Source organism: Agaricus bisporus (genome assembly GCF_000300575.1).
Source record: "Agaricus bisporus var. bisporus H97 unplaced genomic scaffold AGABI2scaffold_17, whole genome shotgun sequence".
Taxonomy (NCBI): Eukaryota; Fungi; Basidiomycota; class Agaricomycetes; order Agaricales; family Agaricaceae; genus Agaricus; species Agaricus bisporus.
The window spans coordinates 480,064-506,104 of NW_006267352.1; the positions used below are offsets into that span (position 1 = coordinate 480,064).

At 46.1% G+C, this 26,041-nt stretch overlaps 10 protein-coding genes across 10 annotated transcripts; 3 read left to right on the forward strand and 7 right to left on the reverse strand.

The window, feature by feature from the left end:
* Positions 1–2,551: 2,551 nt before the first annotated feature.
* On the reverse strand, positions 2,552–3,322 carry AGABI2DRAFT_53621 (hypothetical protein; the record flags this gene model as incomplete). The annotated part of the gene is made up of 2 exons (XM_006457460.1): positions 2,552–2,924; positions 3,060–3,322. Coding segments are annotated over 2 exons (636 nt in total), but the record flags the coding sequence as incomplete, so codon positions are not given.
* A 951-nt stretch (positions 3,323–4,273) lies between these two features.
* AGABI2DRAFT_212972 (hypothetical protein) lies at positions 4,274–7,759 on the reverse strand (the record flags this gene model as incomplete). Its single annotated transcript, XM_006457461.1, has 11 exons — positions 4,274–4,865; positions 4,923–5,095; positions 5,146–5,271; positions 5,324–5,461; positions 5,518–5,752; positions 5,807–6,646; positions 6,691–6,839; positions 6,899–7,052; positions 7,104–7,274; positions 7,320–7,442; positions 7,494–7,759. The coding sequence occupies 11 exons, from the start codon at positions 7,757–7,759 to the stop codon at positions 4,274–4,276; spliced, it is 2,967 nt and encodes a 988-aa protein (XP_006457524.1).
* A 2,137-nt stretch (positions 7,760–9,896) lies between these two features.
* AGABI2DRAFT_123386 (hypothetical protein) lies at positions 9,897–10,280 on the forward strand (the record flags this gene model as incomplete). The annotated part of the gene is made up of 1 exon (XM_006457462.1): positions 9,897–10,280. One exon carries the CDS (start codon positions 9,897–9,899, stop codon positions 10,278–10,280), a length of 384 nt encoding a protein of 127 aa, XP_006457525.1.
* Positions 10,281–11,599: 1,319 nt separating this feature from the next.
* On the reverse strand, positions 11,600–12,504 carry AGABI2DRAFT_181703 (hypothetical protein; the record flags this gene model as incomplete). Its single annotated transcript, XM_006457463.1, has 4 exons — positions 12,385–12,504; positions 12,242–12,335; positions 11,863–12,188; positions 11,600–11,800 (listed from the first exon to the last, which is right to left on the reverse strand). Coding segments are annotated over exons 2-4 (561 nt in total), but the record flags the coding sequence as incomplete, so codon positions are not given.
* Positions 12,505–14,598: 2,094 nt separating this feature from the next.
* Positions 14,599–16,203, reverse strand: AGABI2DRAFT_123388 (hypothetical protein; the record flags this gene model as incomplete). The annotated part of the gene is made up of 6 exons (XM_006457464.1): positions 14,599–14,825; positions 14,885–15,149; positions 15,212–15,531; positions 15,585–15,663; positions 15,713–15,908; positions 15,989–16,203. The coding sequence occupies 6 exons, from the start codon at positions 16,201–16,203 to the stop codon at positions 14,599–14,601; spliced, it is 1,302 nt and encodes a 433-aa protein (XP_006457527.1).
* Positions 16,204–17,775: 1,572 nt separating this feature from the next.
* AGABI2DRAFT_123389 (hypothetical protein) lies at positions 17,776–19,088 on the reverse strand (the record flags this gene model as incomplete). The annotated part of the gene is made up of 2 exons (XM_006457465.1): positions 17,776–18,078; positions 18,141–19,088. The coding sequence occupies 2 exons, from the start codon at positions 19,086–19,088 to the stop codon at positions 17,776–17,778; spliced, it is 1,251 nt and encodes a 416-aa protein (XP_006457528.1).
* A 122-nt stretch (positions 19,089–19,210) lies between these two features.
* On the reverse strand, positions 19,211–20,399 carry AGABI2DRAFT_196187 (hypothetical protein). Its single transcript, XM_006457466.1, has 2 exons — positions 19,975–20,399; positions 19,211–19,921 (listed from the first exon to the last, which is right to left on the reverse strand). Exons 1-2 carry the CDS (start codon positions 20,266–20,268, stop codon positions 19,790–19,792), a joined length of 426 nt encoding a protein of 141 aa, XP_006457529.1. The 5' UTR covers positions 20,269–20,399; the 3' UTR covers positions 19,211–19,789.
* A 716-nt stretch (positions 20,400–21,115) lies between these two features.
* AGABI2DRAFT_79701 (hypothetical protein) lies at positions 21,116–22,197 on the forward strand (the record flags this gene model as incomplete). Its single annotated transcript, XM_006457467.1, has 4 exons — positions 21,116–21,438; positions 21,487–21,528; positions 21,573–21,786; positions 21,832–22,197. The coding sequence occupies 4 exons, from the start codon at positions 21,116–21,118 to the stop codon at positions 22,195–22,197; spliced, it is 945 nt and encodes a 314-aa protein (XP_006457530.1).
* A 682-nt stretch (positions 22,198–22,879) lies between these two features.
* On the forward strand, positions 22,880–23,823 carry AGABI2DRAFT_123392 (hypothetical protein; the record flags this gene model as incomplete). The annotated part of the gene is made up of 3 exons (XM_006457468.1): positions 22,880–23,351; positions 23,414–23,577; positions 23,635–23,823. The coding sequence occupies 3 exons, from the start codon at positions 22,880–22,882 to the stop codon at positions 23,821–23,823; spliced, it is 825 nt and encodes a 274-aa protein (XP_006457531.1).
* Positions 23,824–24,278: 455 nt separating this feature from the next.
* Positions 24,279–25,901, reverse strand: AGABI2DRAFT_196189 (hypothetical protein). Its single transcript, XM_006457469.1, has 5 exons — positions 25,623–25,901; positions 25,377–25,565; positions 24,867–25,317; positions 24,607–24,797; positions 24,279–24,542 (listed from the first exon to the last, which is right to left on the reverse strand). The coding sequence occupies exons 1-5, from the start codon at positions 25,746–25,748 to the stop codon at positions 24,483–24,485; spliced, it is 1,017 nt and encodes a 338-aa protein (XP_006457532.1). The 5' UTR covers positions 25,749–25,901; the 3' UTR covers positions 24,279–24,482.
* Positions 25,902–26,041: the final 140 nt, after the last annotated feature.

A 26,041-nucleotide genomic window follows, 5' to 3' on the forward strand; every position in this document is an offset into this window, starting at 1 on the left:
CTTCAAGTATATTCACCTGCTCAGGGTGACGCTTTGGCCACCGTTGCCGTGATAACGGCATTTACCACACTCGATCAATGGTAACCAAGTGTTCCGAGTCTTGGATAACATCTGATAACATCAACTTAATACCGACCTATAAAACTTACTTTATGTGGCTCAGCATAAAACAAAGACCCAAAGGAGGCGGAACTCGAACCAAAAGCAGTTTCAATCCAAAGAAAAAGGTATTTTTTGTAGTCCGGCCCTTGATCTCAGAACGACACCGTGGGAGGACATCAACGACACGGACTTGGTGTGGACTTGGTGAGGTGATTATTGAATTGAAAGGGTAAAATCTCGGCCTAAAAAGTCAAAATTCGCATCATGTTCGTCGAGACCGTCCCGGCTGCAATTTCAAACTCGGCATCTCACCCTGATCTCACCGAAACTCAAGAATTGTTTGTCCCACGATATTCCACGCCTTCACTGTTCCCTGTTGATGGAAAATCATGTGACCTCAATACACAACAAAGCTGATTACCTAATACTCAATAAATCATCCTGGGGCTCGCGGTCGCCAGGTATGAGTCAGCGGCATGTAATACGACCACTAATGCCTCCTGTTGTCACGCATATCAGACAAGGAGCTCTACTTTCATCGATGATAATGTGCATTGATCACATCTGATGCTGTATTACGCAAGTAGAACGTTTGAGGCAAGAAAGCGACCTGTAGCGCCTCACAAGGCTGCTGTTCTTCAGACAAATATCGCAGGGGCGGCTGTCATCATGCATTCTCAACTGGTGACTTTTGTTTAATCCTGTAGCTCACATCTAAGCATCACGCACACGTTTGGCAAGTCGCGACACACCTCTTAGGTCCGCTATGATATCAGCGCGCGGTAGTTCGTTTGAAGATCGTACGACTAAATACAGACCTCGCTCTCGTATCCACTTACCTGTAAGTCAACAATTTGAAGTTGACCTAATTGTTGATTGCAATGAACTGCCCAGTTGCATACTCATGCACATGTCCAGTAACACTCACTAGGGTATCGACTTGCCGTATAAATTTGAAACTGATTTAATTAACTCGACTAAGTAGGTATAAGGCCCGGCGGAACTGATTATAAGGAACTGATCATGACGACAGTATGCCAAGGGCCGTGATCCGCACCCAATTCTCACATTCGCACTCGTCCTCCCCGATCGATCGATGATAGAGCGTTAATTGTCTTCTCTGCGTCCCATTTCTACATATCTGTCTTCGCTATTGCAGAGTACATCAAACTTTACTGAAGATAAAGTTTTTGGTTGAGATAACGAGCCATCCGAGTTTCCTTGACCCCTACCTAGCCCGATTGACCGATCAAAGGGGATGCATTAATTCTGTCTTTCAAATGAATTAATTTATGGCGGATCATTTTCCTCGGAGGTGCTAGTGACGTGGGTTGAGAAATTTTATAAAAATGATGTGCTTCCTCGAAACTTATGTGAGTTTTAATCCAAAATTTCACTCCATCGGTGGCTTATCATTCCCCCAATACAATACAATCGTTGACCCAGCGCCAGTTATAATTTGTCTGGTAATTTGTCTCGCATCGTTACACAGTGAGACTATTTTTTTAGGTTAAGAGCATACATGTCAGTGCGCGCTACGTAGTTTGCCATGTCGAGTTCTGTAGTTCGATTGTAGTAGGATTGCTGCTATGGAGGTCGTGGCATCAGGTAAAGTACTCCGAAATTCCATTCAATTCTTGCAATTTTTGGAAACTCTACTACTTTTATCACTTCGCCCGCACAAAGAAATCGAGTAACGAGGGAAGAAAAGGAAACAGGAACTTGCAACATTTTCAAGTATCTTATCATGTCAATATGGACTAGAAGTGAGGAATGAACCTCGTCCACTCGACGCTCCGGAATGCTTCCTTTGGAAGAAAACGAAGGGTGGTAAATGGAAGAACAAGAAGTATAACGCGCGCTACAGCATACGCAGCAACGGCACAGAAGGCGAACACCGCAGTCAATCCTGCAGCAGCGTCTTCGGTATCGAGACAACAGCAACACAAGGCAGTACCGATGACCAACATGAATACCAGCCCAGCGATAGGTAAACCAAGAGGTGCCACAGTGACGTAGAAAGCAGAGACTTGCCACATTTTCCTTTCGGGATCAGAAGGAAATGTCGACAGCCATAGTGGAATAAGGTGAAGGGCACCAAAAATTGTACCAGCAAGAAGAAGGAAAAGCCAGTATCCATCCCCACCGAATAGCCCCATAAAGAAGCCCTGAATTCCAGTCTGGGTTGGCTGGACCCACACCTTGATTCCGAATTAGTGTCGGTGGTATAACTTGGACGCCGCTGGGAACTAACCTCATTTACGAGGAGACTCCTTTTCCTAGCCCTACGACTTCTCGTACGAAGGGCTTCAGATGCTGGCAAAGAAGAATGTGGACCTTCATCTACAACGTGTTCGCTCGGAGATTGTGGCAATAAGGGCACCTCTTGCGCGCTAGCACTCTTGGCCGCCAGCTTCTCAGGAAATTGCTCGGAATTCTTCTCAAAATAGAGACGGAACGGAACAGAGAGGCTCTGCGGCTTGTTCCACCAAAGAATGTAGATAAAGATATTTTGGACGGCGTATGCGAGTGTAACAACCTCCAACTCGGTCACAGGAAGGTGTATCGCCCACCGAGCAAGGCATTGGATGATGAACCATGTTGTCTGAATCACGACAAAGAATTTGGTCATCCAATCACCCTTGCTCTTGTCTTGTATATCGTCGCAGGAAATGAGTCCGATCTGTTGGATAATAGATCGCATTTTGAGATCCTCGAAGATTTTCGAGCCCGGTCTGAATTTCTGGAGATCTTTATCGCCGGCATCGTAAAGCCTTATTCCCCCCATATCAGCAAGGAACCCATGGGTGAGTGTCCAGCGACTATCATATTTCTTATCCTTCAATTCGCGTGCGTATTGTTCGGACGTCTTTCCTCGTATAGTGACGATTTTAGGATCACCTTGAGTCAAATGTTCAGCATTGGAGATAATTAAAAAGAGGGAGGTGGTTTTACACAGTGACACAAAATTCGCGTTCCACTCGTCCATATACTTCTTCGCCGCCAACCTCTCTTTAATCGCTATCCCGGCAATGAGTTCGGGTGCAATCAGAGCGACAATCATCCAACCAAATCTCCGCCAAAAGTACTTCCAAATGGATTGGTGTGATTTCGGTACATCAAGGTGAAGCGCGACCCATGTACAAGCCAAGATCGTCGTCAAGCAACTCAAAACAATATTTGTCGTGGTGCGATAGCGAGAGATATCTGCACACTCTGGCCCCTCACGGCTGAGAAGGTTTATTAACACATTTGTCGAGTCATGCAGGTCGATGTTGAAAGAGGGAGTCGGCGGATTGAATGTGGGACTTGGTATGGCCGATAGGGGAGGAATTATCATGTTTGCGAGATTCAGTATCGCGCTCCTTGTGCCCTGTAAATACTCTCTTCGAGCTCACCCTAGAAACGGAGATGGTGCGGCGGAGCATTGAATACAAAGAAGATATAACTCGGAATGATCGATCAGCAGTACTTGCGTCAAGTTATTTTTGGTGAAGACAAGCGCTCGAGAACCAGCGCCATAGATATGAAGGACCTTTGTGAGTGCGTACAGACCATATCTGAAGGTAAATCAATTGGTCAGAGGATAAAATGGATGAATACCACTAGGCAGCTCAGTTCGTATTTCATACAATACTACTTAATTAATGGGGCGGGCGCTCTCGCTGTGCTTTCTTGTTGCCTTTCGTGGCAGCTTTCGCGTTAACTAAACGCCCAAGGATAGATCCTTTGTATATATATAACCCATGGTCATGAGCATTCGGATCGTCAACGCTTCAACCGCGGAGAATCCCGTCAACCTTGACAGCCAGCACGAAATGTCCAGTCATATTGCATCTTTCCCTCGGGGAGGGTGGAGAGCCGTTTCCGCAGTTGCTTCTATCTATGAAGCTCCCCTTATATAGATGACAAACCTCACACGTTTCCCGATGCCTCGTTGATGGACGCCTCGTGAAATGTGTATAGTTGTCTCGATGGCAAGGGGGGTTCATGCAATAGGATAGATGGTCCATCAAAACATTGTCTTGGGGTTGGATAGAAATAAGATCGATAACGACCAATGAGTTTCTGATTGACGTCGGTCTCGGCACGTTGATAAGGACGAGATTAAGCCATAGAATAGAAATGAACATTATCTCCAAGCAAAAAATATCCCGTCATATATAGAAACTCACTCTCCCTTATGCAGAAACTCATAAAGCACCTTCCCAGGTCCAACACCGACCAATTCCTTCACCTCATCCTCCTTCAACTCACAAAGTTCTCTCACATTCTTACACCTCCTCATCACAGTATTCACGATTCCACTCGAACTTGCCAAACCTCCACTACCAATACTCGGCAAAGCCCTCACCAACTCCTCTGCAACAGTATTAAACCCTTTCCCAACGTCATCAGGATCATCCCCATCAGCACCAATAGTAATAGCTTTGATAGGATCCGGCTCTGGTTGATTACTTTTAAGGTCTTTGAATATTTCTGCTGTGGCGTATGGGGATTGTGACCAGATGGTTCGTAATCTCGGGAACGAGAGTGTGAGCAGAACGAGCTTAGATTGGATAGTTGTAACTGAGGATGGGGGTTCACTGGATAAAGAATTGAAGGTTGATGGTCTACTCGGTTTGTTGGGGTATTTTTGAGTCGGCTTCGCGTAGTTTTTGAGCTCGGAAATCGTTTCGAGGGAAAATGATTTGTCTTCTTCGAATTCGATTAAAAGTACGGGATGTTTGTAATGGACGGACATGAATTCACATTGGGTGTATCTAGGAATCGCCAACTTTGTCAGTACATATTCTTTAGGAGACGGAAGAAGATCATACAATCGTCCGCTGTTAAAACTCGACACCAAATCTGATAAACTCTTCCGCTCGACACAAATATCCGGAGTAAGGATATAATCTCCCACAGTTAAAGTCGCTGGGACGACAAGTAACTGCGCTGCGTGTAAGAGCGAAGGCAATGCTGATCGAAATTCCCGCATGTCCACGATGATCTATAACAAACAATAAGAAATTATAAAGAGACGGCAAAAAAAGCCCTTACCTTGGGAGGCTCAGTAGTCAATTCCCTCCTCCCACCCGCAAGTCTCGTACTAATCGTTCTGATTACATTCTCCCCTTCTCCACCTCCACCAGATTTTCGTCGCTCTTCAAGTGTCAGCAACATAGACTAACGCATGAATCAGCTCTTGTCTCGTATGTCGTTAGATGGGTATACATACTCCACGCTCTTTAACCAACCTCTCAAATGACTCTTTCTCTTTTCTAATCGCCGCCAAATACCGATGTTCTTCACATGAGTCGGCGTATACCATGTGATACACTCGTACTGCCATGCCCGGATACGAGCTGCGATAAACCTTTTACAACAGTTGTAAATGTTTGTCAGATAGCCTGATATAAGGAACCAACACACCTCGACTCGTCGAATGAACTCGACTGAAGGTTCGAACATAACGATGAATCGAGGTTGAATTTCAGCCAACATACGATCGTCTGTATCATCCGAACACGCTCGAATCACGATCGTTTGTTCAGGAGGTAATAATCCATACGAGGATTCAAATTCATCCTGTGTGAGAAGATCAAGTGCGAAATCGTTACTGGCGTTCATGAGCGTCGCAGCCAAATCCGGATCATCCTTCGACCACCTGAGTTATAGGTTTAGAGTCCTAAGCTTCTGAAAAGGAAAGAAAGGAACGTACAGTGTCATATCACCAGGCTTATCCACGTCAATCACCTCCGGGCTCGCCTTATCACTCGTAGCACTCCTTCCTCCACCTGTTGAAGGTGCTCCGCCTCTCGTCCTTCGTCTACTCGCAGACTTCTCCATCTTCTCTCTGTCCTTCTTCTTTAATGCTTCGCTCAAGTTATCCTCCCTTTCTTTTCCCTTCCGACTCGTCATCCCAGCCTGATTCGTCGTGGCAAAATTATTGTTATCATCGGGATTGAGTCTTCCTCTCCAGCCAAGATATCCTTTCAATCTTCGCCTCATCATCACCCTTCCCTTCCAACCACTCTCCGCATCCGGATCCATCGTATCCAAAAAATCTTGTATCAAATCGCAACTCCTCGTAGACGATGTCATAATAAGTACAGTGTCTGTTCCTCGTTGACTTATATTCTTGTTACTGGAAAGATGTATAATTTCCGACTCGATTTCAAGAAGAATCTCCGATAGTAAATCCCATTTCGGTTGTTCTTCGAGTACGGGCTGAATATTCTTGGGTAGCCATGCCGGGCGCTCATGTAGTTTTCTCTTTCCTTGATTGTTCGTTCCAGGCTGTTCAAGTTCGTCCAGGAGATCCCACGCGTCTTGATCGTCTACTTCCATAGGCTGGTGCGTTACTGCAGTCTCCTTCGGAATTGCGGAAATGATGAAACAACGTCGCTTGGCCACTTCGAATATGATGTTGGCAGCATCCGTCAGAAGCCATGGCGATTGATGTACTTTGGGCCCGCCCGTTCTTGCAGAGATAGTATTTGATTCAATTATGGTCTCCAAATAGGCGTGAAATGAAAGGGCATCATATGATAACAAATAGCTATCAAATTCAGTGGATGTAAGAACGAGAGTCGCCGAACGTACAAGAGGAGTTGACGTAGGACGTTCAAGTCATTGATGAGTTGTTTCGTTTTTGGACCGACTTTATGCCATACCGGAGACAATCGTGATCGCACAATGCCTTCAAATGAACGAAAATACGTATTCTCGACATTGAAATCATCTAACTCCAGCTGTTCACATCAGATATCAGCCGATGTCAACCTGAATATGGATGTAATGCAAAACGTACTTCTTTATTAGACCGTTTGAGTTCTGCAAGAGTAGTCGAGATGCATTGGATTATGGCATGATGGATTTCTGACATGGATTGCGAGAGCGGTTGAGATAATTCAACCACGTCGGCACGTCGTCGCTCAAGCGTCTTGTTAATGTGCTCGTGAAATCTGGGATGTAAGGTCGAAGTGACAACAGTCACGGAGAGAAACAGTACCTACCGAGGATACAAGTGCGCTCTCCGCAGTTGCAACTCCTTCATCACGTTCTTGAGGGGCGACATGCCACTGGTTATATGCTCTGGCTGATCTGTGAACGCTTTGACGAACCCGTCTCTGTTCTTCTCGCGAAAGAGGCGGACGATGAAGGCTTCGATGACCGTCGGTGTAACCCTGGCCAACGTTAATAGGTTAACACATAATGCATCGAGAACACACCTCTCTGCGTGAAGTATGAGCATTCCTGTGATGAGATGCACGGGAATGTCGTTTTGCAACATATCAACAACAAGGATTCGCGATGTTACGGACATGAGCCCTCCCTGTTTGTAAAGGTTCTGTCTGAGGACATGTATTGCTTTTCACGCACGCCGAAACGAGACGTCGACCTACCTGTCTTTACTCGAAGTTTCATATCCAATAACGCGCAGTCCTGGCCTTCGACACCCCATGATCCCTAGCTCTTCGCCGATAGCAGATTCCTCCTCTTGCGTGGCATTGACTAACAAAACAAGGTTTTTATTAGAGTCATAGATCTTCATGAGCGTGCATATGATACGCCGGAGCCCAAGGCCTCGGGCGAGAATGAGAAGGTCGCTCGTTGCAGGGTCATGAATTTCCTCGAGAATAGACTTGTGGAAGGGGAGGAGAGTCGACATGCTGAGAGGTTCCAAGTCCTAATTTGGTCATGTCCAGAAACTAAATGACGTGACATCATCCAGTGACAAACTTCTCGAAATGCGAAGGTAGAGAAACCCCGTTCCATCTATCGTGATCTATCGCGACATGAGTCGTAACGATACGGCTTGGCGATGAGGTGGAGTCGTCCGTCCAGTAGATCACAACAGACGGCTGGGTAAGGAAAGTGCTGAAGCTTGTAACAAGTATGTACTAACAGAAACAGGCGCAAAGCTTGTAAAACTACTTACCTCGAGCTATCAAAATGATCACTATATAGGCCCTGCCAGCGGTAAGCTTCTGCTGCTGCTCACAAGGTCAGCAATAGCGCAGCACACCAATGCATCAAGCGCAAGGCTGTTCAACATTACTGCCACGCCAAGTTATGACACGCGTGGTGCGTTTGAACGCCTTCACAATGAGAGAGAAATTGAGAGCTTGAATGAAGAATTTCTTAAATTGTTTCGAGAGCCGAGAAATTCTATATTACGAAGCTCATAAGTAGAGATATACCTTGAACTACATCGGTCCGAATCACTAGACAACGACACTCGGAATGCTCTCTTCTCTATCATGCTTCTTTTCATCAGAAGCTTCATTAGCTTCTATGTCACTATTATCATCCAGGAGATGTTCGCGCAGTACAGCAATGGTCCGACTTTGCTCTTCCGCGGTAAGTGTGTAATCGCCATCTACGAGCGATCTCCGGCGTTGAAAGAGATGGACTAGGCCATAGATTGATAGCGGTTTGATACCTGTACCGAAATGAAGAACGAATTAGCGATTATAAAAGGCCAGCAGAAGAGCCGTTACCGAAAAGAACCAGAAGCAATGAACATCCGAATATGGCTGCGAAAAGACCGTTGATAAAAGTCCATGCACCTCCGAGAAGTGCAAACCCGCTGAGTACGGAATTACTTGATTGTTGTCTTTCGATTTTATACTCACGTTGCGTTATAAGACCTCCTCGGTATATCAGTCTTAATGTTGCTGTGGTGTTGTCCGAGTTTGAAGAACTAGGAGCCTCGGGATCCGGTATGAGGGCCTGGACGTTTGTTACCAAATGTCGATCGTACTGTCTCATTAGTAAATTAGTAGGGATTGGAAGAAATATGTACAATCGGAATGTAGACGGACGTGAGGTATCCCAAAAGAAAGATCTCTTGAACTCCTGTATGTATCGCGGTACGAGTAAAACATTGTTCCAAAGAGATGAAAGCCTGGGTACAGTTGTGTTGGCGGAGGGACGGTATTCAACGTCGCATCGATAACATTTCCTTGTTCGGGATTGAATTCCAGATTTATACCAGTTCTCAAAAATGGCATCGAAAGGTGTTGCAAAGCGCGTGTATAGTTAGCAGTAAGAAATGCCGGTAGTGAGTGTTTCGAACTCGGGTTGTTTTGCGTATCATTCGATTTGCTCCGTCAAGGGTTCGAATGTTTGTTCTCATCGTTCATCTTGTACTCCACTGTCTCTAGCTGGACGATACGCGGAACCACTTGCAGCAGCTCGTTCTGAGAAGGTGTCGCCAACTTCGCTTCCCACTACGGAATAGAGGTATTAGAGACGGCCGGCGATCTAAAAAAGATCAGCCAAAATTTTGATGAGCTTAACTCCACTACGTACAGCCTCGTAGTCGGCCTGCGATTTTTAATCATTCTGTCGCGTTTCAATTCTCCATTGGCATCATGGTTCGGATTTCCTGTCATTGTGCGCGCTTATTAGACGCTAAATCTGTTCCCAACTGGTTCCCAATGTCTTTGCACGCGCCACCGTATTTGCTGCATCTTTCGCCTTGGTTCTCCGTCTCCGGTTGGGTCCGCGAATCGAGGGGAAAAGAAAAAGCCTGTTTGTAACGTCTTCTGCCACAAATTTGTTCGCATGCTATGGTGGAAAAGTTGAACAGTAGCTTACTGAGCCACCGAAGCAAGTTGTATATGGCTGAGATTCAGCAGTGGTCGGTACAAAGGCGCGATACCGCTAGAACAACAGAAATGAATATTTGAGATTATGTAACGTTGCCTTTCTCTGTATATGATTAGTAAGCGCCGCTTGGCCACCTCTCTTCCTTGGACGAAATTAGCATGGACTGATTATAAGCAGTTAAAGCCAGGTGAATGAAGGCAAGTCATATTCTTGCGGCTATCTTCGATGCTGGTATCATCGTTGCAAGTTGGTGGCGCCTCTCGGCACAAGTGCATCTACTACCAAATACTACATTGGAATTACGCTCTAGTCTAACCTTATGCATGATGGCGCTGGATTTGTTGCTTTCTCGCTCTCGGTCGCTCCTGAAGATCTCCTTTGCTCTAAGGTCGGTGCTTGTGCACTTCCAAGTCCTCGCCCAAACGCTGGGCAATGCTCTCAAGCTCGCCAAGTCCCATCACCAAAACCTTCAACAACTGGAACTCGACGTACTCAACAACCACGGTACTCCCTCTTCTGATCCGACAATCTCATGTTCAATGTCCCCGAACTTAGCTCTCTCCCCGCCAGTCTAGATCTCAAATCCCTCCTTCGTTGTCCCAACCTCGTCGATTTCCGCTGCACCAACCCTCGTCGATCACACAAAACCCATAGACTCCGTCTTGGGCTCTCGTCACCTTCTTGGCGCGACTCGAGAGAAGTTAGATTGGGTAGTTCCTCTGGCTGAGTGGGACATCTTTCTCTGCACATACGTCTGCCTCTCTCGTCTTCAACACCTCAACTCCCATCCACTCTCCAGACCACTCGATCACACGGTCCCCCCCTCAGGCTGCACCCTACGTCCTCACCATCAACCCAGAACAGCATATCACAATCGTTACCGCCCTGTAATGTCCAGCCTTTCACATCTCCCAGGACTGGTTGGATATCTTTGACGTTTTCTCATCAACTTTGCCCACTCTCCGATTCCCAGCCTTTATGGACGAGAGTGTTCACCATTTTGCGAGCCCTACAGCTCAATTACAGAGGCTCGACGCTCAAAGGGTCAAGACCCTCGGTACAGTTTTGAAGAATGCAACGCAGCTTCTTTTACTTCTGGCAATAGTGAGATACGCGACTTTCGTCGTGGAAAAGAGTGATCCCGTATGGTTTGTTACTGCTAGGGTAACGTTATCGCGAGATTGCGAACATACAAGTGTATCTGACAGTATGGCTCCCATCGGTGCCCAATGAATCAAATATCTGCTCGTGAGTATCTTTTCAATATTATTTTCTTATAGAAGGAAAGAGGTCGAGTAATATAAGCTCTTTTTCCCGCGAAACAATTGAGAGTAGATAAAGTCGAGAACCGTCATCACGAAGACAAACAAAGACTTTCAATGAGGAGTTCGTGTCCTCCGGCTGGCCTAGTGAAATGGGGAGTGGGCTTTTCAATCTGTCGACTTCGATCCCGCGGAGTCAGAATATTCTTGCTTTGAATGACTGGTGACATAATTTATTGGTCGAGGCTCCAATCAGTCGTGAAGTATCCCTTAATCCACACCAATATGAGTCATTAGACTATCTCCCTCAGTATACTCTGCTCTCCATCTTGGTCCTTTTTCTCAGAAGCTTCACCACCTTCCGTATCATTATTGTCGTCCAGAAGGTGCTCTCGCAGCACAGCCACGGTCCGACTTTGCTCTTCCGCGGAAAGTGTGTATCCGCCATCTACGAGGGATCTCCGACGTTGAAACAGATGGACTAGACCATAGATTGATAGCGGTTTGATACCTGTGTCGGAATGAAGAACAAATCAGCACGGTCGTAAAATGGTTGTGGAGAATGCCCTACCAAAGAGAACCAAAAGTATCGAGCAACCGAATATGGTTGCGAAAAGACCATTGATAAAAGTCCATGCACCTCCGAGAAGCGCAAACCCACTGAGTACAGAATTGCTTGATTGTTCCCTTTCAATTTTATACTCAGGTTGCATAGAAGCACCTCCTCGGTATGTCAGTCTCAATGTTGCTGTGGTGTTGTCCGAGTTTGAAGAACTCGTAGCCTCGGGGTCCGGTATGAGGGCCTGGACATTCAGCACCAAACGCCGATCATACTGTCTCATTAATAAATTAGTACGGAACGGAAGAAACATGGGTAAATAAAATGTAGACAAACATGAGGTATCCCAAAAGCAAGATCTCCTGGAGTCCTATATGTATCACGGTACGAGTAAAATGTCGTTCCAAAGAGATGAAAGCCAGGGTATAGTTGTATCGGCAGGGGGAGAGCATTGAATAGTCGACTCATATCAGGTTGAATACTAATATCATCTCCTTGTTCAAGTTCAAACATCGGATATACACCGGTTCTCAACGATGGCATCGAGAGATGTTCCAGAGCACGTGTATAGTTGACAGTGATTATAAGGTCGTGAGGCGGAGAGCGAGAGAAAGGGGAATATACACTGCAGTTGACATTTCGACCGGTATTGAAACAGGGAACTGAAAACCTAATGAGCTCCATGTTCAAATAAACAACAGCATCTACGACGTACCATGCAGGGATTCAGGTCGCCATTTGATGTTCATGTCAATAGAATCAAGTTCAAGCTTTCCAGGCCATGTGTCCTGGGCTATCCTTAGATAATCCTACACTACCAATAAGTGCACAAATTCAAGGATAAACTGGCAGGCTCACCAAAGCCACAGCCACTCGCACTGTCACATTTATGTTTGGATTACCTGAAAATAATACGCTGTGCAGAGTCTGAAGATAAAGCTGTTGCTGTGTGGGTTGGATGAATAAAACGAGGTATCCAAGAGTAATCATTGCCAGAAGGCAGAAAATAGAGACTACAGCTCTAATCCCTCTAATAACAATTCGATCAACTCTGATTTTGAAAAGGGAGGGAAAAGCCCTATCAGGTTATTGCTAAAGCTTTCTGGAGGAATAAAGTCTTACCCGAACCGCTTCTTGATAGTATTTTTTCCGAACAACAGGGACCATCGTCCTTGTCGTGATTTCCACCGGCCGATTGACGAAGCATCATTTTCGATAAAATCGTATGTGCACCCGATTGTGCGGTACTGAGAAGCGCGAAGGTTCCAGATCATAAAGACGAATGAAGCACCGACTGACAACCAGAGGGCCACCAATGCGAAAATACATATTAAAATGCTAAAATCATATATCGAAGTGCTCAACACAATTTCCGCAATCATGTATCCCGTAGCTACAATGTAAACAATTCAGATGTTGATTCCTTCGGGATAGTAAGTCGAGACCCACCGAAACCGAACTCTATGGTCGAATATATCAAATCTGATCTGACCGACCACATCTTCCTTGGCCAGAGTCTTTTGGAAGTCAACGATTAGCTGACTTGAAAGTTGTTCGTTTACAACTCACCTAAGAATGTGATGCAACGAAATAGAAAGGGGTATTATAGACAGTGCCATAAGCACACTCCCTTCTCCGTTATCATGTTGAGAAAGTTGCTCTCCTCCAAGTGTCACGTTTATCAGAAAGGAAGATAAGCTGCTTATGACGATTATACGTAGCACAATTTGTCGTAGTTGGAGGGAAATGAAATACGGTGTCGGCGAGTCGGACATAGTATAAGCAGTTATAGAAGTGAGTTTGGGTGTATGCTGCGCAGCAAGAAGAGAGAGACAAACATTTAAGAGCCTGAAAAAGCGCAAACGTCCGACAACAATGATATTCATCGAATGGGTGGAGCCTGATAGTCTTCTATACTTGGATCTTGGAGACGTACATCAATGATCAAGGAGCCTTTGTTCCAACCTCAGGTTGCTTTACGTACCATCGCATTGGTTCGTGACCTCGTCAATTGCTTGGATATTTGATCTTTGCTTTTTCTACATGGATGGTTTGTAGAACGACTTGCAATAAATTTGTTACAAGGAGGTGCTGTCATCTCAGTACCCAATCCAAAAAAGTTCAGGCTCACAAAACCAAAATATCGTCAACAAAAGAGCTTTCAAAATAGAAACGGCTTAGAACAGCACCATACGATTTTATGCCCTTCTTTCTATTTTGAATTGATAGATCATAGTGGAACGGGTTCCATAATAAGGCCTTGGATTTCAAGACCTTGGCGATGATAGAACTTGACTCCACTGCGTACCGCCTTGTAGATCACTTGTGGGAGTGTTGCGTGTTGACTCTCCCTTGTGATCATATTCGCATTTCCTGTCACTGTGCGCAGCCATTAGATCTTTCTGAGATGCTACGTGAAAGAACGAGCTCGGCCTGTGAGTTTTGGGTGTGATGTAGCGCAAGATGAGTGTACAAGTGAGCAAACTGACTAATATTAACACGCCACGATTCCGGTCGACTAACGCTGATGCCCAGCACAACACCGCTCAGAAGTAACTCCACTGTCATCAACATCAAATACTTTGATGATAAAGATGTCCTCTTTGCCCGTATTATCGTGTTCTGCCAGAGGCCAAGTTGATGATGAGTACGGTATATGATCAAAGCGACAGTGGTCACGTCGAGTCACAACATTGGCCCGGGCCGGCTAAGGCCTAGTAGTACTAGTCCCCGGGCTCTGGTAATCAAGGTCAATAAAAGGCGCATCACTCGGGCTATAGAATTGACTCCCATTGGCACCGAATGAATCGTGTTTACGCCCGTGAGCATCTTTCGAATATGTCTTTTCTTACAAAAGTATAGAGGTTGGGCAATGAATTTCATTTCCCTGAAACGATTGAAAGTTGATAGAGTATAAAAGTATTCGTCCTGAAGATAAATGACGATATCGGTGAGTGGCTCGTGTCCTCTTGTGGGCCTAGTCAAACAGTCGATTGAGGCTCGAATCAGTCATTTAACCATTTCTATCCACAAACGATGTATATGTCCCTTATCCCATATCGGCCTGGATCACTAGACAACATCTTGACGAGCCTGAGGTACACTCTGCTCTCCATCTTTCGTCTTTTCCTCAGAAGCACCATTGGCTTCTATGTCATTATTATCATCGAGGAGATGTTCTCGCAACACGGCAATGGTCCGACTTTGTTCTTCCGCTGAAAGTGTATATCCGCCATCTACGAGGGACCTCCGACGTTGAAAAAGATGGACTATGCCGTAAATTGATAGTGGTTTGATACCTGTGTCGGATTGGGGAAGAAATCAGCCGGAGTAAAGAGGTCGGAGTAAATTTTGGTACCGAAGAGAACCAAAAGTAATGAGCAACCGAATATGGTTGCGAAAAGACCACTGATAAATGTCCATACACCTCCAAGAAGCGCAAAACCATTGAGCACTGAATTACTAGATTGTTCTCTTTCAACTTTATATCCAGATTGCACGAAGGAAGGACCTCCTTGATATGTCAGCCTCAATGTAGCTGTGGTGTTGTCTGAGTTTGAAGTACGAGTAACCTCTGGATCCGGTATGAGGGCCTGGACATTCTGCACTAATCTCCTATCATACTGTCTCGCTGAAAAGTTAGTAATGAATGGAAGAATCAGGCATAATTGGAATCGTGACAGACATGAGGTATTCCAAAGGAAAGATCTCTTGAACTTGCGTATGTATCCCGGTACGAGTAAAACGTTGTTCCAAAGAGATGCAAGCCGGGGTATAGCTGTATTGGCGGAACGATAGCATCCAGCATTGGATCCATACTATCTCCCGGTCCATTGAAGTTCAAATATACAGCAGTTCTAAACAATGACATTGAAATCTCGGGATGGTGTAAAACGGTTGTATAGTTGATCGTGATGATAAGGTCGTCGGGCGGATATTGAGAGAACGGGGAATTTACATTGCAAGAAACCTGCAGCACATGCAGTCCACCGTGATGACAGGGAACTGAAAGTATGGTAAGCTCTATATTGAAATATCCAGTAGCTTCCATGAGTTACCATGCAAAGATTCAGGTCTCCATTTGATGTTCAGGTCAATAGTACCGAGATTGATTCCTTTCATAAATGCTTTTACGGGCTACGTCCCTAATAAGTGTGGAAATTCGAGCATAAGTGGGGAAACCTACCAGAGCCAAAGCCACTTGCACCGTCAAATTTGGGTTTCTCAAACCCTCAAGAGCATACGGATACCACAAAGTTTGAAGATAAAGCTGCTGCTGCGTTGGTTGGACAACCAAAACGATGTATCCAAGTGTAATCATCGCTAGGAGGCAGAGAATAGAAATTACACCTCTGATCCCTCTGATGAACATTCGATCAACTCTGGTAAATTGTGAAAAGAGGAAGAAAAGGTCCTATCTGGTTATCACGGCTCAAACGTTTTATAGGGAAAAGCTACTAACCCAAATCGCCTCTTGAAAGTATTTTCTCCGAATAGGAGGAACCATCGACTAAGCTGTGAATACCTCCCGCCGACAGACGAAGTGCCATTCTCGATAAAGTCATATGCGCACCTGAATGTGCGGTACTGAGAGGCGCGAAGGTTCCAAACCGTGAAGACTAATGAAGCAGCGACTGACAACCAGAGGAATACTAATGCGAAAACACATATCGCCATGGTAAAATCATAATTTTCATCGCGAGCCGGATAGTCACCAGTCAACCAACATTATGAGTTGGGATTGAGGGTCTTAGGCTATAGGGCCCGAGATCCCCAGGCGGTGAGATCGAAGCTGGAACGCAGTCGGGTCACCCCAAAAGCGTGGGCTTCGATCACCTATGTTGGCTGACCGGGCTTCCAGTAATAAGGGTTCGGGTGGGTGGGAAATAAAAATAAAAGATGTAGAGGTGCGGAACGTATAGGACCGCACCGATAGAGTAGTAATAGTAGAAGAGATAAAATGTGACGTGTCACTCTAATCACAATTGATCATATGGTTCACACACACGGTCTTCGCTCCGAAAAATCAGACCGCGCTCGTTCCTCGCGCGTTCTTCCACTTTTCGCGCTCAGCATGATTTCAGCAATCATGTATCCCGTAGCTATAATGTAAGCAATTCAGATGTTAGTTCTTTTGGACTTGTAAGTTGAGGCCCACCAGAACCGAACTCTATGGTCGAATATATCAAATCCGATCTGACCGACCACATTCTCCTCGGCCAGAGCCTTTTGGTAGTCCTCGATTAGCCGACTTGGAAACTTGCTCATATACAACTTACCTTAGAATGTGGTGCAATGAAATGGAAAGGGGTATCATAGACAGTCCCAAAACCTTACTGGGCCATTCTTCGAAATGACCGTATTGAACAAGTATTCTTCCTCCAATTATCACATTTATCAGAAGGGAGGCTAAACTGCTGATGACGACTATACGTAGCGCGATTCGTCGCACTAGAAGGGAAATGAAGTAGGGGGTCGGCGAATCTCCCATAGCATAAGGAGTAAGTAGATGTATGTTTTGATGAACATTGCGGAACAAGAAAGAAAGAGACAATCCTTTAAGATGCTTGAAAAAGCGCAAACGTCCGAGAACAATGATACTGATAAGATGGTGGTAGCTTGATGGTCAGAGAAGCGTGATGGTCAGTCAAAACTTGGCGACGTACATATGTCAATCATCAAGGCTTCAACTTGAAAACCTCGGGCTGCTTTGAGTATCGTCCCGTGTCCCGTGGGTTCGTCAGCTTGAATGTTTTCTCTTGTGGTTCATACTATCCTCCACTACCTCTAGAGCGGTTTTAAGAGGTATGGTTGATGACCCAAGAACAGAATTTTAGGTTCGTAAAAATATCATCTGACGGGCTCCACTTAGATGTCACAGCCTCGCCGCCTCAGTTGCTCGTAACTTTACTGTATTCTTCAATCATTCATTGAGTGGCGTTTTCGCTTCCCTTATCATCTTACGATTGTAACTTCTGTCATTATGCGCGATCATCAAATAGATGGTAACGATATCCTCGATGTCAGTGTCCGTACTATCGTGTTCGCCTACTTTCGTTCCTCATTGATACATGCGCAGATTGACAAACGGTGGGATAATCCAGATAAATGAAGAGTTACGATTTGCATGCTGAGCGTATATGATTAAAGCAACAGTGGTCACGTCGAGTCACAACGTTGGCCCGGGCCGGCTAAGGCTTCAACCCGGCGGCATCAGATAGGCACCAGTTCAAAGACTCCATTCTTAAATTACCAAATACCAAGATCCACATCCATATCACACATCTTCACCAAATCCTTAACATAATCCAATTCAAACACCTCATCCTCATATGAGTCATTCCCCACGCTGTTCTTGTTGTTGTTCTTCCTCCTCCTCCTCCTCGTATAAACCACATTCAACCCTCCCACCATAATCACCATTTCAAGTTTTGGCATTTTCGTAAACAGATGGCGAACGTGGATGAGAGCGTCTTCTGCGGATATGGTTATAGGTGTTAGAGATACGATTTTGAGGTTTGAGAATCGAGTGAGGTAACGTTTCGTTTCTGACTATTTATGAAGTTAGTATTGAAATGTCGGATAACTTAGGATTAATTAAAATAGGAACTCACCCAAGGACGGTTTGATGATGATGATATATTGAGTAAAACCAATTTATCTTTCCATGGGTCTTCCCATAGTCGTAAAGCGATAAGATCGTCGAGGGATAGAAACATATAACGAAGTCGAGGACAATGATGTGGTTGGATTATATCCGCCATAATAGTGACTCCGCCTTGAGTATCAGTACTACTAGTTGATCTTGAGTCTGAATCGGAAACGACACTGGGCCCGGGGCCATCGATGATTTGTATAAACTCAAGTCTCTTCAAATTCTTCTTCGCTTCTAAAATCACAACCAACTGTCCCCAACTCACAACCACTCGTTCAACATCCTCACTCATGATCACACCCAACCCCTCCAAAACACCCACCTCCAACATCACCTTTTTCAATCCCTTCTGTCTCCCAACGAACCCCTCAATCACCTTCAACTCCTCCTTATCCAACTCACAACACCCTTTATACCTCAAAGACAATTCCACCACACTGACCGTCTCAGTGCAATGCCGTAAAATATCAAGTAAACTGTCAGCATCTCGAATTCGAATATGAAGTGTCGTCAGATTGATCATACAAGGCAATAAAGCTCCTGGATGAAGCGATTCATATAATTTTCTTTCTTGACTCTTTTTAGATCTAAACCATTTTGATCTCCAACTCGAAGACCTTTTACGAGCTCGTTTGGACCAAGACCGGTAATGTCGACAATTATCATCTAGAGTGAATTCTCGAACATAGGCAAGAACGTGACGATGATTTGATTGACCACAAAGACAATATTTTTTATATGTCTTTTTTGACATGTAGGCGATATGGTTGATGGTATGGAAAAGTAAAGGTTGGGCTATCGATCTGAGATAGTGCGAGACGAGTGAAAGTCGAACGAGTGTTAATCGGTCATATTGGAGATATTGAATAATTTCAATCCAGATGTCAATGGGGAGGGTGACAGACATAAGGTGAGAATGGATTTTAGGAGTTGATGAAACAACAAGAATAAAAATGAGACACAATAGCGTGGAGCAATATGGAGTTTTGTCGCTCGAATTCCTGTTCCTCTTGATGTACACACAGCATGTTTTTAGGGCACAGACGAAACAACGATAAGAGATTTAGTTACTACAATCGATTCGTATGTCCTGGAAACATTTTCAAATTCAACCCTCCACACACTGCCGCGAGTGGGCCATGTGGCATACACGACTTGAACAAAGAATGTCAAGGACATGATTCGAGGGTTACGTTGAAAATGTATGCGGGTCTCCTCTGCATCTTTTAAAAATGACCCTATGGACGTCGAGCGAGTCACCGAAGAGACAGACAGACAGACATAGAGTGACCTACTCCTCACAACCAATCCACCCTCCTCGCCTGACCAAACACATCCAACAGCAACCCTCCCTCCTTCAACAACCTCGCCACCTCCCTCTCCCTCTCCCCAAAATCAAAACCAAACGGCCAACACTTGATAGTAGCCTCCTGCAATCTCGTATGCGTACTCCAATACTCCACATCCACAGAGGTATGAACGAGGTAATCGTTCATCGATGATAAAGTCGACGTCGACGATACATCCGAAGCAGAATCCAAAGTCACATCATTATGAACCATAGGTCGTATCCGTCTCGAACACAACATATCCAATACGAAATTCGATTTATCCGGATGTAAATCTAAAGTGGCACTCAACGATTTTACATTCGGAAGATAATTTTTCTTGTTTGGGGTGGTGGTTGTTGGATAGGAAAGGGTGAGTGCACGTAAGAGATGGACGATCTCGTCTGCATCTCTATAGGCTGTAAACGTGACGGTAGACAGTGTCGAAGACAAAATATCAAACACCTCTAACCATTCTTCCGCCGAATGAAACACCGTCAATTCAAGAGTATGCAACGATTTCATCCGTTTAAAAAACGATTTCCAAAGACCCGGATCGGTAGTTTGAATATTGGGTGTCGAAGGAGGAAGTGTAGGATCCAACGGTCTCGAAAGTGGATGCGAATGTCCTAAAATGAGATGTTGAAGATGAGGGAGATTGATATAGGTATAAAGAAAGATATCCCAATCGGATAGGGAGCCTATCCATTCGAATTTTTGGAGATGGGGAAAGGTATAGGGAGGACGATGTTTGGACATGACCGAGTCGACGGGTTTGTGGGATGGGCGTGGACTGGTACAGCGGAAATCGACGAGATTGGGACAGCGGACGAGAGATTCGAGACATTGACTGACAGGGAGAGAAGAGAGGTCAAGAACGGTGATTTGATCGCAGAAATGGTCGTGGGGGAGATGATAGCCGGAAAAGAGCACGGTGGACAATCGGGGTGCGTAGGTGAACATGGGGGTGTCGAATCGGGACAGAGGAGCGCCGCGGAGATTGATTTCGAGACGCTTGAGATTGGGAAAAGGGCATCGGGCGAGTTTGGGGGCGAGCATGGCCCAGCGTTGGCGGAGAGACGATTTGGAGGTGCAGATGAGGGCACCAATACTGACCGAGTTTTCAGAAAAGACGGCGCGGAGGATGTCTTCGGAGGCGGCAGAGGGGGAGGACGAGAGGCGGTCGAGTTTGATGTGGAGCGAGACGGGGAGGGCGCGGGCATTGCGAAAGTACAGCCGGAGGAGGGCCGCATCGGATGGCTGTGCATTGCGCCGGATCGGGAGGGGATCGATCGTGGTCCAGAGCAGCGGCGTCGACCAAGCCACCGCGTGCCAGTGCGAACACACCGCGCCCAGCAGCAGCGGCGTCGTCTGTCGAGCATGGAGAGCATGGTGGAATATCAACGCAAGGGTCTCCGGGGGCAGCGTGCGGGTGGTGGGCTGGATGTGGTTCAGTCGGCGGAGCAGCGAAGCACGGTGGTCGTTCAGTCGCTCGATCTCGCAGTCCAGCCGGGCCACCGTCGCAGTCACAAACGAGATTTCATCCATGCTTGTCACACTGTCACACCTCTCTTTCATGCGCATCGTCTTCTCACGCTTCATCCACATGGCCAAGAAGAAATCGACAACACCCCCAGAGACCCTCCTCCTCCTCCCAAAATGGCCCTCCTCAGCCCCGATCGTCGACACCCACACCCACCTCGCATCTACCTTTGAGGCTTATCGCACTCGCTACAAAGATCATGCCACCGTCTTTGACATGGTTCGCGCATTTTACCACAACACACATGTAGAGGCTCTGGTGGATGTCTGGTGTGAAGCTCCTGTCCGAACCCTCTGGCGCGAATTCGCAGATTCAGCACTCACACCCGAAGATCGCACTCTCAAATGGGGAGGTATCGATTATTGGTTTGTCATGGGCGTCCATCCGTCAGTCCCTTAATCGACATTCCCACCTCCTCTCAACACCCCTCATAGACATGAAGCTCAACACTACACCGACGACATTGAAAACGACATGTACGTCACGTTTTGGATTCTATTTCATGACTGATCGTTGCCAGTATAGCGGCCATGTCCCATCCCCGTTGTGTCGGATGGGGTGAAATGGGTTTAGATTACCATTATGATAATTCTCCTCGTGATATCCAACGTTCTGTCTTTCGCAGACAACTCGTCCACGCCGTTAAACTCGGTAAACCACTCACCATCCACACACGCGAAGCCGACGATGATACGGAAATGATCCTCAAAGACCTCGTTCCCAAAGACCATAAAGTGCGTATCATCGCCCATCTATACTCGTTACTTACGGTAAAGCAGATTCATATACACTGTTTCACCGATTCACCCGAGTTTGCACAACGCCTTTTGGATTATTTCCCCAATCTGTATATTGGAATCACAGGTGTCATCACTTATGCTACCAACACCGATACCTCGACCGTCATCAAAAACATGATGCCATCGTCACTCAGGATTCTACTCGAAACAGACGCCCCTTACATGGTTCCTGCAAACCTCTATAATTCCATCCCTGAACTCAAAGGAAAAAGACTGCCGATATCCCATTCAGCAATGATACCCTGGACGGCCGACTTTGTCGCCGGTCTGACGGAAGGTAAATGGGATTCGGAGAGGGTGATGATCGAGGCGAGAGAAAATGCAAAACGAGTTTATGGCATTTGAATGGCATCCTGTTCTTCGTTAGAAAATGGAACATCCGTCTTTGGTGTATTTGAAGGCGGAATCAACAGTTCCGGCTACGAGTTTCTTCGTTGCTTGTGGGAATGAGAATATTGTAGTGTGAAGGAAAGCATACCATTGAGGAGTGATGAGTTTTGCCTCGAGCATGGTGGTGCTGGTCCGAGGAGCACACGTCATGTCACATGAAGCTGAGGCGCTGGTCGATGTCTGGCCTGAGGTTCCTTTACTACGTCCCCTGCAGGTTTCACCCTAACATTCGACTCACTGCATACTCATTGACGGTAATGGGACGAACGGCGTCATATCTGAAGAGATGGTATGGTGTCTTGGTGTGTCTCAAGCGACAGCGCGGCATCCCCTGCTTAATCGATTTCCGGTGGTGTCGGCGAAATATTTCGAGTTAATGCTATCATCAGCAGAATCGGATCGTTTGGGCCAGGAGCTGAGGTGTATGACTTTATATATATATGTCAAATGACGTTGTGATGGATTTATTTATAAAGTTGTGCAGTCGGTTTGTGCCATGTGCTTCACTACAGGCTGACATCTTTTGCCCCATCCATGCTCGATAACAGGCCACACATCAAGGAAAAAAGTATTTATTCCTAGTGGGAGTGCTCCATGGACTTTGTTTCCCCGCGTCTTCATCATCATCAACTCGACTATGTCTGATTCTTTTTCGCAGCACATCCTTCGCCTCGTATCCAGCTTAGAGAAGAATGTCCAAGCTACTCCTCCTGTATGGGAGGGTCCCCACACTGAATATACCGAGGCCGTCTTGAATGCTATCAACGCTCTTGGTGTCAGATGTCGACAAGCTGAAGCCGATTTGGACACAATTCAGAGAGAACATCCCGATATTTGCCTACCATCCAGTAGTGATGGCCATATCGTTGATTCCGCCATGGATTCTACCAGCGAAGTAAATGCGTCAAAGGTTACACGAGATACACTTGAACCGACAGAACAAACTCACCACACTGGCCCCAACTCTTCGAACGATCTCACAAGGGAAGAAGTCAAACTTCTCAAAGCGCAGATCCACGACGTCACTCGCGTCTGTACCGCCATCTGGAGAGGTGATCTTGATCAAAAGGTTGAAGTCGAGGCCGAAGGGGAAATGCTGATTTTGAAGTGTAGGTACCTTTGATTTCAATTTCCCGATCACTCAGCTGCTTGGCTGAGGATGCAATAATAGCCACGATGAACGTCTTGGTGGATGATTTAGCAGCCATTATTTCGGAAGTGACTAGGATTTTCCTCGAGATTGGTGTCGAAGGTATTTTTGGTGGGCAGGCCGCGCCGGGATGGGGTAGAGAACCTTTGGAAGGCTGCTGGGCATCTTTCATCAACCATATCAATGTGAGCTTGTTTTTCCCTCCCACCATTTTACTCTCATACGATGATCATGATCGCCAGCGTCAAGCAGCCAATTTAACCGATCAAAGTCGCTCTATATCTTGGGCATTGGAAAATATCTTATCTGGTGATTACACGTCTCCAACCTCCTTTCCAGAGATGAGAGGTGAGACGTTGGGTTTGCAACAAACGGTGACTGCTCTTAGAAAGTGGATGATTGCGGAAGCTTTGATGGAGCAGCCGGAATGACGAATTGAAATCTATTATGAATATGATAAAGAGTTGTGGAAACATCCATACGTGAAGGACAGTTTACGGGTGCGCCGAGTTCATAATCATAAACAAGTGTATTTTATATTTGGAGATCGAAGAACGGAACGAATTCGTCTATCGCGAAGTTTGGGATTTTGGGGAACTGTCATAATATTCGTATTCCTCGAAGTTTCGTCTATGTCCAGGCCCTGTTGGGTCATTTACATTGCTAAAAGCTGTGCGGAAGCGTCGACCATGTCCTGTCTGGTTCCAAAGTCCATCTTCACTCATCAATCGATCACTGCTTACAACGTTGCCAAACATACCAATGATTACCATGGATACACAAGCACCCTAGGCGTCACCAGAGACCAACGTGCAACTCGGCTGACACCTCGTGCACCTTCATTATCACGAGCAATTGCACCACTTGACGGAGAATCAGACGACAATGCAGAAGTCAACTTCCATCCATTTCTATGATACAAACATCTGATTTACTTGGAATGATAGCTACTAGTCGCAGGGAAACGATGGCATATGATTCCTACAACAAAACGAGAGAAAAAACCTGATCCTTAAATCCGTAAATAGAAAACGACTGTGTGCGTGTTCAAGAGAGTTTGAAGAATCATCATTTTAAAAGTAACGCAAGCTCAAGCACCGGTAGCTGCGATTCTAGCATCACGATCCGCAGCAGTCGTGCAAGTAACGGACTGAAAAACGTAGCCAATGTCAATGCTCAAACATATAAACAAAAGGTCTAGGAAGGCGACTTACGGTCCCCGGCGCGTTTACCAAAGGAAGAGCCGCGCAGATCAAGTTACCACCGCATGGAGTAGTCACAAATTTGCCACCGACGCATTGAGCGAAATCACTGCCAACACAGGCGTTGTCACCATCGGTACACGGGGAATCAGCAGTGAAATCTGCGAATTGAGCATTTTGAGACTGAGCATCTTGACCGTTCTCTGACGTTCAGCGTAAGTACAGTTTAGGGGAAAGTTCAAAGTAGTCCGGATCAAGGGGATCAAACTCACGGAGGACGAAATCGCCACCAGCACCAGCAGCGCCAGTGTCAGAATTGTTCCCAATAGCACCTCCATTCGCGTCATTGGCTTCTGCTCCCCCAGCAGCACCTCCATTGGCTCCATTGTTTATGTCGGAAGAAGCCTCATCATCAGCAGAGGAGTTATCGGAAGGCGCAGCACCGCCAGAAGAAGCACCACCAGAAGAAGCGCCTCCAGCAGCATTCTCAAGGCCCGGGTCATCAACAAGAGTGTTCAATTGTACACCGTCGGGAATGGGACCGGTGGGATTGGCAGGGCAAGAACCAGGTGGGTTGACCTGGTTCAAACCAAGGGGAACGTTGCCGGTCTGATCACCACTGAAGTCAGGGAACTTAGAACCCTCGAATTGACAATGGAAGAGGCCGTCAAGTTCAGCGTTCTTCGGAGCCTGCTGGCAGTAAGGAACTTGGAGGCTGTCGGGCTGAAATCAAGAACAGGTTGTTTGAGATAACGTGATAATAGAGTGCCAAATATACATACGGCATTACGGGGTTGCTGGACAAAGAGCTGAGCTAGTCTGATCATCTCGGGGTCATTATCGAGTTGCTTGGCGAGATCAATCATGTCATCAGCAGCATCTTGTTGTGCACAAGCATCTGCGGCAGCGAGGAGAGTGCTAGCAGCGTTGATGCCTATTTTGTTGCACTGGGCACCTCCACCAGCCGCGACCTTTGATTGATAAATTAGTCGCTGCCGAGCGCATCTCTTTACGAACAAAGTACCCACACAAGCTTGTTCCCAGGCGGCTTTGGAATCGGAGGTGACTTGGGCGATACGCTTCTCAAGCACGGGCGCAGCAGAGACTAAGCAGGAAAGAGCAGAAAGCACGAACAAAGCGGTGATTTTAACCATGGTTACGAGAGAAAACGAGGATTCAAAACAAAATTGAACACGCAAAGGAGAGAGTCGTATGAAAATGAACAAGATAAAGGATCGAGGAGCACCAGGCTCGAAAGAGATTGATTAGAAAAAAGTATTGAAGCAAAGAAACAGAAATGGAGGAAGGGAACTGCTGAGAGAAAGACTTAGGTCATGTCGAATGAGCTTTTATACCCACGCCTCGAGAAATAGGGAAAGCGGAACAGTCGGCATGGCTGAATAAAGGTTTCCATTACAACGCCTATTGCCGAGTATGTACAATGTAC

Bases quoted from the DNA above. Each gene is read 5' to 3' on its own strand.
- AGABI2DRAFT_196187 (XM_006457466.1), bottom strand. From the start codon at position 20,268: ATGTCCAAACATCGTCCTCCCTATACCTTTCCCCATCTCCAAAAATTC. The intron at 19,922-19,974 runs GTGTTTGATATT...TACAGCCTATAG, and splicing joins CGGCGGAAGAATGGTTAGAG to AGATGCAGACGAGATCGTCC.
- AGABI2DRAFT_196189 (XM_006457469.1), bottom strand. From the start codon at position 25,748: ATGGTTAAAATCACCGCTTTGTTCGTGCTTTCTGCTCTTTCCTGCTTA. The intron at 24,798-24,866 runs GTGAGTTTGATC...GCTGAACGTCAG, and splicing joins TGGTGGCGATTTCGTCCTCC to AGAACGGTCAAGATGCTCAG. The intron at 24,543-24,606 runs GTAAGTCGCCTT...TACGTTTTTCAG, and splicing joins TGGTAAACGCGCCGGGGACC to TCCGTTACTTGCACGACTGC.